At 36.4% G+C, this 20,508-nt stretch overlaps 3 protein-coding genes across 4 annotated transcripts in view; 2 read left to right on the top strand and 1 right to left on the bottom strand.

Annotated features, from left to right (window-relative positions):
* Positions 1–4,678, top strand: part of LOC113669351 (uncharacterized) — a 5,522-nt gene extending 844 nt beyond the window's left edge. Inside the window, exons 2-8 of the mRNA XM_027185365.2 lie at positions 671–736; positions 1,101–1,374; positions 2,022–2,252; positions 2,719–2,857; positions 3,013–3,132; positions 3,653–3,696; positions 3,858–4,678. Coding sequence (XP_027041166.2) covers positions 671–736; positions 1,101–1,374; positions 2,022–2,252; positions 2,719–2,857; positions 3,013–3,132; positions 3,653–3,696; positions 3,858–4,150 — 1,167 coding nt within the window. The 3' untranslated portion in view covers positions 4,151–4,678. The remainder of the gene's footprint in view (positions 1–670; positions 737–1,100; positions 1,375–2,021; positions 2,253–2,718; positions 2,858–3,012; positions 3,133–3,652; positions 3,697–3,857) is intronic.
* LOC113669348 (uncharacterized) overlaps positions 1–6,345 on the bottom strand; it is an 18,559-nt gene extending 12,214 nt beyond the window's left edge. Inside the window, exons 1-2 of one of the 2 annotated variants that reach the window (XM_089184095.1) lie at positions 6,229–6,345; positions 6,026–6,142 (exon numbers count right to left, since the gene is read on the bottom strand). The gene's annotated coding sequence lies outside the window, so the exon portion shown is untranslated. Of the gene's footprint in view, positions 1–2,082; positions 2,217–6,025; positions 6,143–6,228 lie in introns of those variants that run through there. The other variant, XR_016180244.1, reaches the window with a different exon arrangement.
* LOC113669343 (DNA polymerase delta catalytic subunit) lies at positions 6,326–20,508 on the top strand. The gene is made up of 22 exons (XM_089184084.1): positions 6,326–6,895; positions 7,199–7,428; positions 11,104–11,301; positions 11,755–11,935; positions 12,519–12,751; positions 13,385–13,741; positions 13,990–14,181; positions 14,556–14,644; positions 14,863–14,973; positions 15,654–15,767; positions 16,199–16,244; positions 16,344–16,445; positions 16,937–17,032; positions 17,183–17,320; positions 17,432–17,533; positions 17,696–17,766; positions 17,865–18,017; positions 18,445–18,547; positions 18,619–18,751; positions 19,270–19,380; positions 19,579–19,732; positions 20,187–20,508. Exons 1-22 carry the CDS (start codon positions 6,670–6,672, stop codon positions 20,281–20,283), a joined length of 3,237 nt encoding a protein of 1,078 aa, XP_089040210.1. The 5' UTR covers positions 6,326–6,669; the 3' UTR covers positions 20,284–20,508.

The following is a 20,508-nucleotide window of genomic DNA, read 5'->3' as shown; positions in this document are numbered from 1 at the left end:
ATCCCTACTTTGGTATTTTTTTTAAAAATGATCATTCATATCATTCATGAATACAGTTATGCACGCTCCCAATTCAGCGGCAACAAAAGCAACAATACTTGTTTTAAAATGTTGAAATGTCCAAATGTTTATTGTTGTCTGGGGAGAGATCAAGGCGGGGGCGATGGGCGGGGGCAAAGCAGGGGAGTGGTAAGAGGTTTCATTTACCTCAGGGTAGAAACCCAAACCATTGTCACTGTGACAGTAAACCCCAGTGGAATTTCAAAACTGAGAAATGAATCACTATTGAGTTTACTTGCCATTTTGGTTGTGATCAATTTTTTTTCTCATTAAAATAATGTCAATGCAGAATGAATTTGATGTCTCCTTTCTTTTTTAACCCAAGAGTGATTACATTGTTGCATCTAATTTCTCCTTACAATATCACATCTGTGTCACATATTAAGGTCACAAGAATAATGGAGGAATATAGGAAATGTATAGAGAAAAGTATGAAGAATGTGAACTGTGATGCTAGGATATAAAGGTTCTGAATACAAATTAATAACTCTTAGACTGAGTTTATTTTAAGTCATTTTGTCAGAAAAAACAAATCATTTTTGATATCATAAAATCACATCAAATTACCCAGCAATATTGAGTTTTATATTTGATTTCATAAATACCACAGGCACTTGTAGCCAGTTCCTATGTACCAGTATTTTCTGGAATGTTTCCAGCTGTATACAGAGGAAAGGTATGTTACTTTAACTTGCATCAACAGTCAGGTTATATTACATGTTGGCCTCTGTAATTACTGGTTAGAAAGTAGTTGTCTCTGTATGTCTGGTTACTCACACAATACACAACCTCTCTAAATTATGTAACAAATCCTTATCTGCAATGCATATAACAAAACTTATCTGCAATAGACCATCAAGGACTAAATTATCTAGAGTATGAAAATTGCCTGAAGTATTACAATAGACTAATTGCCAGATAATATAAATTTTATTTCTCCCAAATGTATGGTATAACTTTTCACTTAATTTCAAACGGTAGAAATGAAACTTAAGAGTTGGTATCACTAGGAAAATGAATTTACTCTAATTCTTTTGCAGTATTATGTGGATGGAGGAATTTCTGATAATCTTCCACAACACTTCAAAGAAGGAGAAACTATCACAGTGTCCCCATTTAGTGGAGAACATGACATTTGTCCTAAAGATGTTTCATCAAATGAATTTCACATTGAAGTACGAAATACTAGCATGCAATTTACTGGGAGTAACATTTGGAGATTGTCCCGTGCACTGTGGCCACCAAGTCAAGAGGTCTTGATTGATATCTGCAGGCAGGGTTACAGAGATACACTGAGGTTTCTAAAGGAGCACTGTAAGTGTCAATCAGTTGATATGTTTTAAAACACTCCAGTTGGTTATCATATTGATTCAATTACATGCCCAACCTCAAATAAGACCCCAACCTTTAGTTAGGAAAAGTACTTGCAGGCTAGGCCTAAAATATAGACCCAAGCCCTCCTATTCCCCTCCCCCCTCCCCTCCCCTCCACACAAAAGAAGAATATTGATTATTATTTACTGGCTTACAATCTCTAAATTCACTGTATATGGTATATCTTAAGGTTTTATCATTATTTATTGTTATTGTTGTTACACCCCTCACCTTGAAGAAGTGCCTAATCTCAAGGTCCAAACACTTAATAAGTCCCCAGGGCACTTAATCCAATAAAAATGGTAATGCACATTCCTGAATCTGAACTCTCTTCCAAGAGGTTATTTTTTCAATGGTTTCCACAACATGAACTGTGAAATGGTGAGGAAGAAGAGACTTATTCTTCCTGTCTGGTGGAATCATGTTATGGACAGAAGAATTGTTTCAAAAACCAGGGAAACTATCCTTGTGGGTTTTTTTCGCTCTCTCAGCTCTGAGTTATGTTCACTCTCTTTATATGTAACACAGAAACACATTTTTTAATCAAAGATTGAAATGACTGTAATTTGCTATGAATTTATTTACCAGATCCTGATACGCTAGTGCTCGAGTCACTAACAACAGCCTCTGTGATGTTCAATATTCTGCCATTACACAGTAGTTCTCCACCTCATTGTCAGGAGTCATGTGTTATTCAGAGAGCAAGCCACAGTTCTGATGTATCATTTAATGATGACAACTTATCCTGTGATTACAAGGAGACTGGAAGCCATTGGGCTGAGACTGAATTGGAGGAAGGAGAATCAAAACTATCCATGAGTAAGCAAGTCTATAATATATGCTCTTATATTAACCATTTACACCTCACCATCAGTTTTTATATTCTCCATACTGTTCTGTAAACATTTCCTAAGGTGCTGACAAAGAGAATTTGTGTAACAATCAAAAGCTTCTTTTCTTTACCATTTCTTTTATTCTCATGATCTAAACCTTTGATTCAAAAATGATAAAGTAAGGAGAAATATGCTGTCAGTCACTATTAGGAGTCAGGGGTTAAAAGACTCCCTGCATACTGTTTCAATCAATGATCTGATCATTTCCTTTATTCACATTATTTTATTGTGTGATTCTGGAGAGATGGTGTAAGGAGAAATTAGATGCTAGTCACTGTAGGTGGTCAAAGGGTTACCGTAGTTTTTGGTTTTAAGGTGCATGGTTTTTTCAAGTTATGAGTATCTACTGCTGTGTACATACTTGTGTGTCCCAATTTGTTCTTAACTCTCAGTGCTTTTGGATGCCAACAATATCACAACAGAAGTTGAGCTTTGGTCATGTTACATTTTGCGCAAGTCATGTTATGTCTTGGATCTCTTTGCCAGACCGTGTGTTTTAAGTTTCAAGCAAATCTTGGTAATGCTCAAAATGTGAGTATTCATTTCAGTCCTTTATGTAAATTAAATTTCATTGTTTAGCATAGGAGGAGAGTACTTTTTTGTTTACTCAATTAGTTTATATTTAATTATTATATGAAAAAGTTTTTTTTTTCCTTTGGTTTTTGATTTGCTGCTTGATGTTTCAGAATTTTAGAAGCTTTGATCAAGATTGAAAAGACAGGGTGCAAGTACTTTGATAACATGCTATCAGTTGTTTCCACAATGCTGCACACTTACCAGGACAAACATCAGGTTACAATACCCTGGTATGACTCTCAAATTTTGTGTATAAGTTATGACCTCCCATGGAGATTTTTCGAGGGAATTAAGGCTCACCACCTCCTTTCTCCACAATTTGGAAATTACATCATTGCTTCATGTTTCTTCGCAAACTTCTTATTTGAATTTTAAATTGATTGCCAGAGACAGCCACATTAGCTGTTAGGCTCCATTTCCTTCAACTTTCTAACTCCCAGAAGTGATTAACATGTCACTTCTTCCTGTGATATCCATCCATTATACAAAGAAAAGGTAATGAGAATACTCAAGGGTAGAGGCTTTTATCTTGATCTCACTCCAAATTCTCAACACCAATTTACAGGGAAATGTGTAGCACCTTGAGGGTAGAATTAACAATCAGATCTTGGGAGTTGATTTGTTAAGATAGAACAAATCTAAATATTTATTATTTTAAACCTTGATAAATTTCAGATGGTACTTCACTTTCAATCAATTTTACCTGTGATCAGAGATGTTGCTGAGCTATAGTTGTTATCATTCTCTTAGGAAATCTACATCTTTTTTTAATTTGATGGAAGAATCAACAGATGGTAAGATATACTTCTTACACCGTGGTTATTTTGTTTCTGAAAAACCTTTTGTTGAACAACTTCAGCAGGATGCCATGTACTATTATAATAATACTTAACAAATAAAAATCATTAAATTTACCTTTCACTTCCACACATAATTATAATTATATCTTCAACAGGTGGAGAATCATCACTTATTTTATACAGCCAGATTGAAAAAGATGTTATCTCTGATGCCATTGAAGGACCAAGTACTGCTTATCACAATGAACCAAGCATCTTGGTTAAAGAATTCCAAGAGAGTTTTAATGAAAACATGGATATAACTGAATATCCTATTAACCATAGTGAGACAAGCAAAGAACAGAAAGACAAGGATAATGACAAGGGGACCACCTCTTCTGTTGTTAGTTATGATGACGATAGCATGGATGTTGAGAGCAATGATGAGTATGTGATTCTTACCAGCTGAATGAACAAAAATTTGGGTTTAAGCAATATCCTGTTTACAGTAGACGACAAAAGCACCAACAGCAGAAAATATAATTTATGAACAATGAGATTAAGAATTCCTCTGAGAGGGGCTGATTATCCTTTTACAATAAGACAGAAATATTTATTCAGTTTATAGAATGACTTCTGGTTTTCCCTGTTCACACAGAAATGTAAAATCTTTGGGAAAGAAGTGTTCTCTAAATTTATATTTCTAACCCATAATTTTGTGAGGTAACGTGACTTGTGCTTGTGCTAATTAAAAGGATTCTTCTATAAAGCCAGGGTTATACTTATTATAAACTGTAAATAAATCAAAATAAAGACTATGTATTTGAAATGGCCATTGTATATAGAAAAGTAAATCATCCTTTGAAAAGAAAGTGTTGTGACAGTATTTTTGAACAAAATGTTTGTCTTTGTTCAGGCTATTATGCTGAGGTAGAATATAGTAGTTGAATAACAGTACTGGAATAATGTGAATAAATTTTTGTGACTTTCCTTTCAATTGAGTGATGTGATTATTTATAATAGGTCTGTTATATATTGTAACTTATATTTTTCCGAGAAGTAAAAAAGTAACATGGTGATAATTGGAAGGTTGGGGGGGGGGGGGGGGTTGATGTGCATGTGATCACCCTTTGCTATGAAAAATAATAATTTTTATGAGTAAAACATTCCAGAATGTTATTACCACATATAAAAGCTAGTATGTTATCCCCTTCTCTCCCCAGATATCAACCTGGTTTGCTTACTCATAAAGTGCTCCAAGCAGGAATCATTTGCCATCCTTAACCATACTTAGGGCCTATTTACATGGAGGTAGGGGACCCCAGGCCCAGGTTGGTGAGGTAACCCGCCTAACCGTGGTTGAAAAATAAAACGTGTTTACATGCAATCTTGCAACCCCGGGGTGTTGGGGTGAGGTTTCTTGAGGTTGTCGTTACGCTTGCAATTAAGGAGTTTGAGCAGAGGCATCCCAAGCTCACATCTTGAAAAAGACGAAGGATTAATTCTCAGGCACATATGTATTTATTCCTGAAAGTGTCATGTGTTGTGTTACACGGTGTTTGGTTTTGCAAGTAACTGTTGACTTAATACATTATACGGATCAGTTTGGGAAACCAAATGTGGTTGATTTACAATGCTAAATATTCCAAAATGTGAACATTTTACACTCCTTGTGTGTCTGTTGCAGTTTCTGATGATTTCTGCCATGAGACAGACAGGAAATGTACAAAGTTTTAAAACATACATGTTTCGCTTTTGAGCTTTTTGTCATGAATGCGACCCCTGCTAGGCAGGTTACCCCACCTTGACACGTTTACATGGCAAATTGTCACCCTGGCTGACAGGGTTACCCTACCTGGCAGACTGGGCAACCCACCTAGGCAGGTCACCCCAACTATCATATAAACGTGATTGAAATAAAATAAGAATTTATATGGACAGGCGGGTTACCCCACTTAGGCAGGTTACCTCACCTACCTGGGGTCCCCCCCTCCATGTAAACAGGCCCTTAACATCTGTAGTCGCAATTAGTAAAAACTATTACGGGACCACTATTTGTGTACCTGACCAGACCAATACCAAGCAGTTACCCCTCTCGGTTTCCATTGATAAGTTGGTGTAGCAATCAAACCATCATTATTAGGTGGTTTCTTGGAGTGTTTCAAGACCTCTTTTAACCTAGGTTACACTCACAATTAATCACAATCAACCGCGTTTCGCGAAAAAGAATGTGCGAAACCAGAAAGTACTCCGCCATTTATTTGCAGATGATAAGTATCCATTGTTGTCTATACTTGTTTTTTGTGGGGTGGACAATTCTAGATAGTATGCAGCGTGTACTTACCGGTTTTTGTCACAGCCTTCGCCACTCTCTGCGTGCAAGAAAACCCTGAAATTGCAGCAGTCACCAAGAGTGTTCGAACTTCATCTTCGCTCTTGTTCACAACTCATTTATTGTTTCCTGAAACAAAGATATTTCATTGTTCACAGAATTTGTTGATCAAAAAACTGCAAATAAATCATATGCAGGCAACATACTCCACATACTTCATGCATTGTGTAGTCTGTCACTCTTTCAGGAAAAGTACTAATTAACCTTCCACTTCTCTGGGGAGTAGACAAACAAATTTGCACTTCTTTGCCAGGGTGGGGAGGGTTGGAGATTTTACTTCGGATTGTCACAATTCTTTTCAGTCTGGATCACTTATTTGTGTAACATTACACAAGTAAAGAAAAATACGAATCAGCTGAATTTTGTTTTACGAATTTTCGAAGAAGAGTATTCTCAGTCTCGTGGGGAGTAGGGTTAGGTTGACCGTAATTTAGAAGTGTTCAGCGGCAATCGCTCAGTTGTTCCCGCCATTTTCAATTTGTACATTGGTTGCACTCATAGTTAGTAGAGGATTGCACTGGTTGAGGTATACTTTATACGATCTAAAAAACCGTTGTACTCGTTCAAGATTTCTCTTTTAGCCAGGTTCAAGCGACATGGATAACGCTCAAAAACGCAAAGGAAGCGAGGAGGTTGGCAGCTCTGCAAAACGATCCCGCCATGATGAGGGAAACCCGCGAACCTTCGAAGAAGAGTTGGCTTTGCTCGGTGAAGTCGTGGACAAAGATCCAGCACACAAGTGGTCCAGACCGGCTGCACCGAAGTTAAATCCTTCCTCCGAAAGCCTCGTATTTCAGCAGTTGGAGGTGGACAACTACATCGGTTTGTGCCTCTAAGTTTCTTAATAAATACAGTTATTCTATTGTGAAGGTTGAAACTTTTTTTTGACAGAAAAGGAAGGTTTGTGCAAGCTTATATTTTATCTTTAGATTGGGTTTGATTGGTGAACTTGTTTTACATGGTATTGTAAATCATACTGTTTTCGGGTGTTACCGTCTTTGCAAGTGGTCGAGGGTGCAATCCTTCAGCCTGATTTCAATTTGTGTCAGGAATGAAAAATGAATGCTATAAAGAAACTAATCATATTATAAATATCAAGATTTCTTTTATGATTCTTCATCGCAGGTAAACCCCTGCAGGGAATGCCAGGGTCCAAGGTTGGTCCAGTGCCGATAGTTCAGATGTATGGGGTGACAATGGAGGGGAACAGTGTCCTTTGTCATATCCACGGGTTCGTACCATATTTTTACGTCCCAGCTCCGTCAGGATTTCAGCAGAGTTACTGCAGTGTATTTCGGGATTGTCTTGATAAAGCTGTGTTGGGAGACATGAGATCAAATAAGGATGTTACTCAGGTAGGTGTCATGTGTTCTATCAGGATATAAAAAGGTAAAAAAAAGGTAAAAAAAGGAAAATAACATTTCATAGGATTTACCTAAGAATATGTGATGTGTTATTCAAGGGGAATTGCCATACAACTTTGTCTTGCCAGCTCAGGAAAGCAAAAATTACTGTATTTCTATCAATCTGCTATTAAAATCTAGCTATTAACTACAATTTTCAGATCATGTGTACTAAAGGCACCCGCAGTCAAGTGTACATTAATACCAGCAATTGACACTCAACCAAAATATCGATCGAGTGTGGTTGACACTCGATCAACCTGTTGATTGACACTCAGTCGACATATCAGTCAACAGTCGGTCGATAGTCGGTGAATAGAATCCTACTTTTTGCAGACACTTCATTGAGTGTCGATCGATACTAACTGTGATCACTCAGTTGACAATCACCACCTAATGGTCAGCTGTCGGCAGCATGTCAGTCATCTGTCAATGATATATCGGTGCAGCAAATCATTTTCAGTCTCAGCAGTATCCCTCCTCAAACGGCAGCTATCTTGTCTACTATGCTGTCAGCTAGCTAGTGCTAGGTTGAGTGAGCTATTTCTTAGAATTCCTGCAAGAGCAAAAGTTACTTTGAACAGGGTGGTACAGGGTTATTTGAGATGCCTGATTTGAGGGGGAAAAAGCTCGTGATTTGTGAAAAGAGTTCAATTTCAGTTGTGATGCGTGAATTGATAGCCTCACCTGGGGTCCGTTTCTCGAAACTCCTGAAACTTTCTGGGTCTATTTCGGATGCTGTAATTTCCTATGTATCTCAAAGATGAAGACGTTCCCAGGAGTGAAATTTTGCAACAAGTTTGCCTTTTTGTATCTTGAAATCATAGGAAAAGGCCAGCTTTCTAGAATAAGTGGATTGCAGTTTTTGAAGTGGCTTTTCAGGCCCAGAAAGTTAATGGAACTTTCAAGAAAGATCCGTGAACTTCTTGTTTTGCGGACTATGATTCATGAATAATGAGTAAATTTTTGCGAAAACTGAGAATCTAATTGTAACTCATGATCAATAAACTGTTTTTATATAAGTACTGAGACTTATTCCCGAAATGAGAGTGATGAAAATAATCATTCAGTTTAGAGTCACAGCCAATAAGTGACACAAATGATGAAATTTCATAGTGAAAAAATATGGTTCGCGGCATCTGATTGGAATGGACGGTGATTAGTGATTGTACATACAAGGAAACCACGTCATTCGTGGCACGAAAACTGGCAAGCTGCATTCAGTTTCAATTCAAGCCGGAAAGATTTGTAGATATCATTTCGGTTGACAATTTCATTACAGAACAAGACACAAAGAGATGTGATACTTTTGCACACAAAGAAATTTGGGTTTAGCAACTAAGTTCATGTGGTAAATTGACCATGGTACAAGAATGCGAGAGCTGACATTTTGAGCATTTACCCTAGCCTTTGTCAAAGCGAATTAGGGAATTGTGGGTCGTTAGCAGTATATATACTGAACAAAACAAAGAATGAAATATATATTAATTGCCAAGTTTTGATTCAGTTGAGCTGTCATTCAAGGTTGGAGTTTTTTCATTACATTAACACAGTTAATTGATTAGTGATCAAAGCTCACACTAGAGGAACCTCGCTCAGCTACCACCGAATCATTGAGACTGAGGCCTTCAGTGGATGTTAGTGATGATTTGAACTGGACTTTACAAAGGACAGGTTGGATAAGTCCTGTTAGACATACATCCTGGACAAATTAAGTATGTAACATTTAGTGCATTATCATAATTATCCTGGATAGATCTCCTAAGATTTTAACTGATATACTAAGTGATTAAGGGAAGTTCAGCTCATTTAAAAATTGATTGAAAACTTTATCTATGTTTCTATCATTTCCTCAGAACAGGCACCTCATGAAAGCTTTTTTTTCTCAAGTGTGGGGTGGTGACGGTTGGGTGGGGAGGGGGGGGGTGTTATTGGCAGTTCCTAGATCCTTAGCTTCTCTTTATCGATTAAATGCCTAAGGAGTTTCTTTGTTATTTTCCAGTGTAAAAGCTTCCTGTAGGAAAGAAAGGAAGAAGTCTGACTTCTTCCTTGAATCATTTGATAGGGCAGCTCAGCAACGTAGCTCGACATCTTTGACCAACGGCTTTCCACAACGCTCCCTCTCAGTGGAAACAACTGCGTTGAACTTATCTCTGTCCAAGATTTTTAGCTCACAAATTCCAATGAATTCCCTCAGCGTATTTCTGGCCACTCCATATTTCTCCATAGCCTTGGCAAGGGAACACTTTCTCTGTTTCAATATCTTCAGAACTCCTTCATAACAGGCGTGAATTCCTCCTAGATCCAAGCCTGTCACTATAAGGCGTAAAAGAAAGTATCAATGAAATTGTGAATTTAATCTTTCCAGTCCAATAACTTCTGTTTATGTTGTGTACTTCAAATATCGAAATTCAAATGCAGTGCAGTGCAGCTTATTGTGACTATCTTGTAATCCTATGAGTTACACTATTGGCTACTTTATATCACGTGGTTGGATGGTTATCTTGCAATAACCCCCATCTGCATTGATATTTGTCCTTCGATTATTTCCGTCGAAAAGAAGGAAAGCCAGCGGAAAAAAAATCCAGCTCAAGAGGTTCAAATTTTCATAATTATTGCACAAGGAAGAAAAAGAAACTCTTTTTCTAGAGTCCAGTGTTAGTGACATTAAAAAGCCAGTCACAAATGCTGTTCTGGAAAATACAAAAAAGTTAAAAAAAATATGCTGTCAACGTCTTTAACTTTATTTAAGTCTCAAATCATTCTAGCCAAACACAAGTGCTCTACTAATTGGGGAGACTGTAAATCAAAGAGGGGAAACTGGAGTACCCGGAGAAAAACCTCTCAGAGCAGAGTTGAGAACCAACAAACTCGATTTGTGTTTCAGCCATAAATCAAAGAGGGGACTGAAAAACTCAGTCCGTCCAGTACAGACCTCGAACTCAGTTAGTAAGAGGTATCTAGTAGTCAAGTGTGGTGAACCAATCATACCAATGACTAAAATCTGGAAAAAAGCTGGAAAGAGCACCTTAAAATTAGTAGAAATGGCTAAGTTTTGGAGTTATATCTAAAACACAAAGTGCGCAAGGCCATAAGGGGGAAAAACGAGGATCCGTAACTTACAAAACGGATCAGCAAGACAAGGTTTGTAAGACTAAGAGATACAATAATTAACTATTAAGATAAAAAGGTATAAAGGTTGAAAACTAATAAAAGTCAGCCGAGAGTTGACAGTCAATTGGCCGATTAGCCGTCGCGATAAGGATGCTGCCGGCCAACACATGAGTCAGTTGCCACTCGACCGACTATTGACCCTTGTTGAGCTAGTGTGGACCATGTGTCGATCGACATATGGACCAATTGTCTATTGACACTCGACCATCAAGTGGATCACATGTCAACCACACTCGATCTATATGTCGGTTAAGTGTCGATCACTGGTATCAATTGTCACTCGACCACGGGTGCCTATAGTACACATGATCCCAATTTTCAACAAAATTAGCCAAAAGGAAGAAGTGCTTTATCTGAATAAGACCCTCCTTTAGTTTTCAACTTTTCCCAACTGTTCTCCAGGTAATTTTTGATATTATGGTGTAAGGAGATGTTAACCACTTCATTACCCAGGCTGTTCTTGCCGTTGACTGTGAGACAAAGGAGAGTATTTATGGATACCATAGCAACAGGAAGATCCCATTCCTTCGCATCACCATGGCACTGCCAAAACTTGTTGCACCAGCCAAACGGATTTTGGAGACTGGCTTTAAATGTGCAGATCTCCCAGAAAGAGGATATTCCACTTATGAAAGCAACATTGATTATGAGGCATGTTACAATCTTATTATGACTTTCATTTACTGTTGTAAGTTTCACCTTTGTAGGAAGATGTATCAATGTAAAATTGTAACCTTGAGGTTTCCCAAAGGGCAGTGAACATCTTTATGTATTTTTTATTAGCCAGCGAATTTGTTAATAGTTGATTGCCAAGCTCATCAGAGCTTGCTATACCAGTTTTTACAGTATGAAGGGGTGAGAAGGTTATTGTCCCTCCACTTAGATGGGATTGATGCTTTTTCCACATTATCTTTCCAACACTGGTTCTGACCATTTTAAACTCGTGCTTGAAGAAGGGGAAAAATCCTGAATGTTGTCTGCTAAACAAACTTTAACAGTACAGTGACTCACTCATGAGAAATGTGAGGCTGAAAAAGGGCACCAATTTAGTTAATAACTGTCCTGTTTATTTTTTTTTTCTTGTTCTTGTTTTGAACATGAAAGGTTCGATTCATGGTAGACACAAGTGTTGTGGGCTGTAACTGGATAGAATTACCAGCTGGGAAATACAGAGTGCGTTCACCTTCCATGGGAGGTAGTGGAAAAAGTGAGGCCCAGTGTGTGTCTCATTGTCAAATTGAAGTGGATGTTGCCTATGATGAGTTCATTAGTCACAGTCCTGAAGGTAATTAGTCAATTCTAAGTTATTTCCTCTGAAATTATGTACTATACATTAGGGAGGTAATCAGAACCAAAGCAAAATTCTCAATGTGATTGGTTATCACCAGCTCTATTCGGGTGCTAATTTATGGGATTGCCTACAAGTCAAGTGCTTTCATAGTTTTGATTAATTAGTAACAAGACTGTGTATCTTCCAGTTTTCCTAGCTGTCATAGTCATAATTAACTGATCAGACTGCTGCTTTGTGGTCATCCTCTAATAACAGCTGGAATTGGACTCCATTCAGTCCCATTACCACTACTGATTGCGATTCTCAGAAAACTATGATCACTTAGAATATTTAGGCAATGTTTTTTGTATTATGATCAATTGCACTGGCATTAAGGGCATGCAAGTAAACTTTTACAGCTTATTCTTATCCCATGCCTGGTTGACTTGTTGTCCTTGGCCAACTGGCAACAGTTTGTGTAATTTCATACCTCTGACTCTTTAGAAAAAAAGTTGTTTTGTAATATTCTGATTATAATGGTAAGAGGAACTTTATAGTAATGATTGTAATTGTTGTCATGATTCCTTTTTGTTCAAAGGTGAATGGTCTAAAGTGGCTCCAGTTCGAATCCTGAGTTTTGACATAGAATGTGCTGGCAGAAAGGGAGTGTTTCCTGAACCAGAGAAAGATTCAGTGATTCAGATTGCAAACATGGTCATAAACCAGGGTGATAAGGATCCATTCATCAGAAATGTATTCACACTGAACTCCTGTGCTCCAATTGTAGGGTCACATGTTTTGTCATATAAAAGGGAACAAGATATGCTTCAGGTCTGTGGCAGTTAAAAATTAAATCAATTTAACTAACTCCACAACAGAAAAGAAAATGGTTATTTTCAAAATTTTCTCCAAGTTCTAAAACAGTGATGGCAATTATTGTCAGTAAAGAAATATTTCCAGGAAATATCTGAGTCTTGGATGATTGTCACTAGAGCCATATGCAACACATTTTTCAGTGACAAACTGGCATCATAAGTAGGCTGCTATGAAAGGAATTTGTCAACTTGACAATTTCCATGACTTTTTAAGGTTAAGTGTTGGGATAACATTATACTACAACATCAGTCTTGTAACAGGGTACAGTCTAAGTTATTAAAGGTACTTACATATTGAGCAACATTCCTGACTTTCTTCTTTTTTATTACAATGACCAAAAATGTCTGTACTTTTTTATTTATGATGGCCATAAGCTGTCATAGTTAGACCTGTAAGCAATTATGGTACTGCTGTTTCTAATTTTCTTTTGCTGATTTTCTTATCTTTTTATTACAAGGAACAAAAATGTCTGTACTTCTTGATTTATGATGATCATAAGCTGTCATAATTAAACTTAGTCTAGTAAGTAATTACAGTTCTGCTGTTTCTAATTTCCTTTTTCTGCTTTTCTTATCCATTTGTTTAAAGGCATGGAGTGATTTTGTAAAAAAAGTGGACCCTGACATCATAACAGGATACAATGTTGTGAACTTTGACCTTCCCTATTTACTGAATCGAGCAGCAGCTTTGAAGGTTCAGTCCTTTTCATTCCTTGGACGTGTGAGAGATGAAAAGAGCACCATATCAAACACAGTTTTTCAATCCCGTGCTTATGGCAAACGTGAGAACAAAGTCATAAACATTTCTGGACGTGTTCAGTTTGATCTGTTACATGCCTTGCTGAGAGATTACAAACTGAGATCTTACACCCTGAACTATGTCAGTTTTTATTTTCTACAAGAACAGAAAGAAGATGTACAGCACAATATTATAACAGATTTACAGGTACATAAGAAAAGATATTGTGTATTTACCATTAATTGATTAATTGCCCAAGGATTTTTAGAGTATTGCGAGGTTTAATTGATAATGTTCAGATTTTTAGTTAGAGTTGTTTTAGTGCCTTAATTAAGTGAAAAATTCTAAAAATGTTTTGGTAAAACATCATGATCTTCAATGACCTCCAGTATATATGTGTATTTGTAAAAGATTTTCAAATGATTTTAATGAAAATATTAATCATTTTTATTAAGAATGGAAACAACCAAACCCGTCGCAGACTGGCCATTTATTGTATGAAAGATGCTATTCTTCCTCTGAGGTTACTAGAAAAACTTATGTGCCTTATTAACTATATGGAGATGGCACGAGTCACTGGTGTTCCTCTTAGTTATCTCTTATCAAGAGGACAGCAGATAAAAGTTGTTTCACAGCTCCTCAGAAAGGTGAGTTCCCCAATACTCAAAGTTAGTCTATTTGATATCAGACTGTAGTTTCAACTTGGTTTACATGTGACTTGAGGCTTATCCCCATGAGTTAAGAATTTGGATCAAACAGACACTGTCCAGTTTTTTTTTTCTTTTCTTTTGGAAAATTGTTACTCTTATAGTGGCTCTTCTATGTGCATAAATGGTTCCTGGAATTTGTGATAATGGACGTAGGCTGTAATTGAAGGTATTTTTAATGAACAGTTGCATCTGATTGCAGTAAAATCAGTTGTGCTTTGCTGTAATACAAACAAGGGGTAGCTTGCTATGAGGGGTTGTCAACTGCAACCTTACACCATTAAAATCAAAATTATGCTGTGACATTTTTTTAGTCTAAAGAGCAAGACTTGTTACTTCCTGCTCACAAGGCAGAAGCTGGAGATGAATACACTGGAGCCACAGTCATTGAACCATCTAAAGGGTAAACTCCTTTTCACATCAGTTTCAGTTGTTAAAGTCAATGAATAGTAAGTGGGCTGGTTAGTTGTATTGAAAGTATTTCACTGATTTTGTCTGAGTGGTAGAAAAGTGCTTCATGAAATTAATTCAGATGTCACCGGTAATCAGAAAATCTATCCATGTTACGTTCGTTATTCCCTAATTAGCAAGAGAAAGTTATTTGTTTGTTTTTCTTCACAGGTATTATGACATTCCTATTGCAACACTTGATTTCTCTTCATTGTACCCATCTATCATGATGGCTCACAATTTGTGTTACACCTCTCTTCTGCATCATAGTGATCTGGCTAGGTAAGTAAATGGTCATGATCTTGCTAACATGCTTGGCAATATGTAGTTTTTGTTACAGTATTATTGCAGAAATATGGTAAACTGTTTTTATGTTAAGTCAAAGCTCAGTCACAGGGTTTAACAGTGACTTCTTAGACAGACACCAAATGGTGACTGAGTACTCTCCTTCCAGTCACCAGATGGAAAGATTTAGTCACTAACACATAACATTGGCAAGATTTTTATTTCAAAATGAATTAAGGAAATATCAGGTTGTAGAGATGTTTCTTGAATTTTGATGTATTCCTATTCTTCAAAAATTAATCATCCATAGATTTTACAAAAACATGGCAAAAACATGATCAAGTACTAATGATGATAAGTAGGTAAAAAAAAAAGCTTTTTCATATTAATTTTAATTTTTTTAAATATTGACGTATTTTTATCTATTTCTCAATTTTGAGAAGCATCTAGAGGGAACTGGATAGGTACTGAACAAGTGTTTATTATTACTATTAATATTCTTATTATTATTATTATTATTATTATTATTATTATTATTATTATTATTATTGATCATGATCATGATCATGATCATAAGCTCAAAAAGTTTTCTTTAGTTAACACCAAAAGTTATCAAAGGTGATCTATCTTGCTTCTACTGCTTATTAAATGGCTAATTTCATGTTTGTATATTTCAGTCTAAAACCTGATGAGTTTATCAAGACCCCTTCTGGAGATTATTTTGTGAAGGCATCTCTAAGGAAAGGACTGCTGCCTGAAATTCTTGAGCATTTGTTGTCTGCAAGGAAAAAGTATGGATGGATGTTAATTTCTCACTACTTATTGCATTCTTTCATGATGTCTCGAGGTAGACTGTTGAAGGAGTGGGAGTTAATTTCATTGTTAGGCAATTTCAAGAATAATATCTGGCATAACAATGCCAAAACAAAAGTTAAGTTAAACTGATGCGATGCAAAGTGGTGCAACAGCGTAACAATATTGTCACTTTGGAGGGCATTTCATTCAAAAATAAAAACTGAAGATTGACAACAAAACAGTCTGAACAGTCTTCTTAGTGTGCAAATGGCTTAAATACATTTTTAGCACATCAAAATCTCCTTTGTAGCTAACAAAGTGATAACAGTAGTTTTAAATGTTAGGTTGACAAAAAATAATGATAAACACACACATGCTTGATGACAATATGGTCTGATGTAATGATGCATCGATCTTTCTCAATTAGAGCTAAAGAGGATTTAAAGAAAGAAACAGACCCTTTCAGGAAGAAGGTACAAATTGTGACTCAGCAGATATATATTTTTTTTCACTTCAATGATTTGATTTAAAAATATTTGCCACCCACTCAACTATAATACTTTTAACCATAGGTTCTTGATGGTCGACAGCTGGCTCTTAAGTTAAGCGCAAACTCTGTGTATGGGTTTACTGGAGCACAAGTTGGAAAGCTTCCCTGTCTGCCAATTTCACAGGTAGCTACAAGTTCAAAATATAACTAAGCTTTGATCGAGTTGCATTGTAAGTCTAATTTCTGGTTAGTTGAATTTATTCAGCAACTGCCCCTCTAAGTTTGTACCTGTCATAAGGACTGTATATTGATCCCAGCTCCATTTGAATCTTAAACTCCTACAATGTGATTATTAATTCCCACTCCTTGCTGATATACATTTTCTTGTAATTAAGTAAAGAGAAATTGGTGTTGTATCAAGACAAGACCTTTTAGTGAATAACTATTGACAGTAAGAAGTTCCATGTGAATTACTTGTAAGGGTCAAAATGTAAACTGAATGCAATCCACTTCTGGGAATGTCAATTGTAACCCTCCCACCCATGCAATAGGCTTTCAAATGTGTTTTGAAATTTTCACATAATTATTGTTTAAAATTTTTAATGGAACCTTAATTGGTGATGACAGTAAGGAAGAAACAACAATGATAAAATGTGGAATATTGTTTCACTGCAGAGTGTGACGGCTTTTGGGCGCATGATGATAGAGAGAACAAAAGAACTTGTTGAAGAAAAATATACAGTGGATAATGGGTACAAAACAAATGCTCAGGTAAATACTGTTGAATTAATGCTGTTTGTTATGAAGTACCCACACAGATAAACACAAAATTTCACCACTGAATAAGATCTATTTACTGTACAATTTAGCTGATCAGAGGATGGCTTAATTCTTCTTGTACACCACATTTGTTGCCTTTAGGTCATCTATGGAGACACAGATTCTGTAATGGTCAAGTTTGGAGTGGATTCTGTTGCAGAGAGCATGGAACTTGGTAAAGAAGCTGCAGGTTATGTATCTGGTCACTTTATCAAACCCATCAAATTGGAGTTTGAGAAGGTAAGATGTAATTGATGGAGTTTTGGAACATAGTGGACTGATCCCTTCCCAGGTTGATTTTGTTTCTTGTCTTTTTTTAATTGCATTATGCAATTTTGCACATTGTTGCAGGTGTATTTTCCATATCTTCTGATCAGCAAGAAGCGCTATGCTGGATTGTACTTTACTAAAGCCGATAAGCATGACAAAATGGACTGCAAGGGAATAGAAACAGTAAGTCTGCTAATAAGCTCTTCAACTGATAATTTCTCAGTCTTTTTCCCAGGCATAGCTATTGATTCTTTGTTACTTTTATTTATTTTATTCTTTGATAATAATGGCCTTTAGATCAGTGTAGGTTCTTTCTTAATTGTTGGTTTTGTTTTATTTTCACAGGTAAGAAGAGATAACTGCCCTCTGGTTGCAAACCTTATTAACTCCTGCCTACAAAAAATTCTCATAGAGAGGTACAGGTCTTTGAAGCTTGCTCATCACTACTGGTTCATGTGATCATTTGTATTCAGTCAATTTCTTACTTGTAAGTCATAAATGTTTTTGTCCATAGGGATCCCATGGGAGCTGTTGATTACACAAAGCAAGTGATATCAGACCTTCTGTGCAACAGAATTGATATCTCACAGCTGGTGATAACAAAGGAGTTGACAAAGACAGGGGAAGAATATGCTGGGAAACAGGCACATTCTGAGCTGGCAGAGAGGTCTGATTTACAACTAACTTGGTAGCCATGATAGAGTAATTTTCAATTAAGTGTTGAAAGTGACTATAGGACTGCTTTGGTTTTGTTTTACTATGCCATGTTATTAATCTGAAAATTTCACACCAGTCCACTCTTTCAACCAATTATATGCAAAGCAAACTCCACTCATGACTTAGTTGCCTGCTTTTCTTTCTATTTACCATAGGAAGTTTTCTTGTTTTTACTTTGAGTTCTCATTGACTCTTCAGGGTATTTCCTTTCATCTGATTCTCCATTGTTTTTTCTTTGATTTTGGTTTTATAACACCTAGTTGATCAGCTTGTATTATTGTTGCCTCAATCCAAATTGTATAGTCCAGTAATAACCCATGCACATTATTGTGACAAAAAGTTACCTTCTAAGGTATTTTGCTTTTTGCTTTTCACAGAATGCGGAAACGTGATGCTGGTTCTGCTCCCAAGCTGGGAGACAGAGTCCCATATGTCATTATTGCAGGTGCTAAAGGAGAGAAAGCTTATGAAAAAGCTGAGGTGAATAGAACCTTTTTTTCCAATCACTTGATTGTTTTAAAAAAATATTACTAAGCTGGCATTCTTTGCAGGATCCCATTTATGTGCTGGAGAACAACATTCCTATTGACACAAAATATTACCTTGAGAATCAGTTGTCAAATCCCTTGCTGAGAATATTTGAGCCTATTTTGGGAGAGGCAAAAGCAACCTCTGTGCTTCTTAGTAAGTCTGCATTTTCCTTCTCTTACACTGTAAATAACCAATGACTTTGTTATCAAGTAGAAAGATCCTTCCTCAAAGAACTGTATGCAAAATTAAATATGGTCTATCTTTTCACAAAAAGCATACAGTTCATGCACATTAATATGCAGCCACACTTAATAATATCAACTTGTGTTATTACTAGATTTCAATAATGAGCCTCCGAAGGAGCTTGTTAATGTTTGTGATACAATGCTCTCAAACCTACATTAAGAAGACATTTGTTTTAACCCTTTCACTCCCAAGATCTCATTAGCAACTCTCATTACTATCAACCGTACAACTCTTATGATGCAAGTTCTACAAATTTGGTATTGGATCAACTAATAGTTCCCTAATTGATAATTTTCTTTATTCCCACAACCTGCCAAATGACAATCTCAAGTGAGGCCATGTGTAGTGTGATTTGCTACTTTTGCTCTCTGATTCAACTAGACAAAAGACTCTTATTTTAATTCCCTTGTTTGATATCTTTGCAGAAGGGCAACATACACTCACAAAAACTATTGTAACATCAAAAGTGAGCAAGCTGGCTATGTTTACTAAGAAGAGAGAAACTTGCCTTGGGTGTAAAGCAGTCCTTGACAACAGTGAGTATACTGTGTGAAATTAAGCTGTTACACTCAAAAAATTCTCATAAAACACTAACACAACTGTACACAAAATATATGTCTGAACTGCAATTTATGTAAAAAAAAATTGGAGATTTGGTATGAATCAGTTTTTCCATTACTGTTCTGAGATGTGTTGTCACAACTTCTGATCATATCCTTTCCCTTGCTTACCAGATTCTGCTGTCTGTAAACACTGTAAGCCTAAAGAGTCTGGTCTCTACCAAAAGGAGATTTCCCACCTGAATGCATTGGAAGAAAAGTTTGCAAGGCTATGGACTCAGTGTCAAAATTGTCAAGGCAGTCTGCATGCTGATGTACTGTGTACCAGGTGTGAAAAATACAATGATTGATATTTTTTTGCCAAGAGATAGTTGTATTCTTCAACAGGACACTGCACTCTCTTCTTCTCTTTCCACCTAGAAATATTAATCCTCTAACTCCCAGAAGTGATTAACATGTAACTTACCCCTATAATATGATATTAATATCCATACACTATCCAGCAGACAAATAATGAGAATACTCAAACTTGTCAGCTGGAAGATTTTATCTGGTTCTAACAACAAATTCTGGTAACCAAATTACAAGGAATTGTGTAGCAGTGAGAAGGGAGAATTAACAATCAGATCTTGGAGTTTAAGGTTCTACACTCTACTTTGCTTCTTAACTCACAGAATACTTTTAAGTGAATGAAAAATCTCTTGGGATCATATAAAATCTGAATCCATGGCACTTTTTGATTGTGCTTTGCGTTTAAATGGTTAATATCTGTTTTGTTTCAGTCGTGATTGTCCCATCTTTTACATGAGAAAGAAGGTTCAGAAGGACCTCTGTGATCAGGACAAACTCATTCAGAGATTTGGTGATTGTACTTGGTGATGACAGTTCCATTTCAAGAAAATAATGATTTTCTCAACAAACATATCAAGACAAAAAAGAGTGTTCAGAATTGAAAAAGTAATGAGTGCAACCCTGCATGATACATCTCACATCATGCATGTAAAGTCATTAAGGTAAAAGTCATACCCCAGAGCCCAAAGAATCATTAACTTGGATATTTTCAAGTGTTTATAACTCATTTGTGCAATAAATAATAGAAGCAAC

Source organism: Pocillopora damicornis, chromosome 10 (genome assembly GCF_964200805.1).
Source record: "Pocillopora damicornis chromosome 10, jaPocDami1.2, whole genome shotgun sequence".
Classification (NCBI taxonomy): Eukaryota; Metazoa; Cnidaria; class Anthozoa; order Scleractinia; family Pocilloporidae; genus Pocillopora; species Pocillopora damicornis.
The sequence above is the reverse complement of the archived record's forward strand: the minus strand, read 5'-3'. Positions and strand labels throughout refer to the sequence as shown.

Coding starts and splice junctions, on each gene's coding strand:
- LOC113669343 (XM_089184084.1), top strand. CDS start 6,670: ATGGATAACGCTCAAAAACGCAAAGGAAGCGAGGAGGTTGGCAGCTCT. Junction 11,302..11,754: donor AAAGCAACATTGATTATGAG/GCATGTTACAAT, acceptor TGAACATGAAAG/GTTCGATTCATGGTAGACAC. Junction 15,768..16,198: donor TTGTTGTCTGCAAGGAAAAA/GTATGGATGGAT, acceptor TTTCTCAATTAG/AGCTAAAGAGGATTTAAAGA.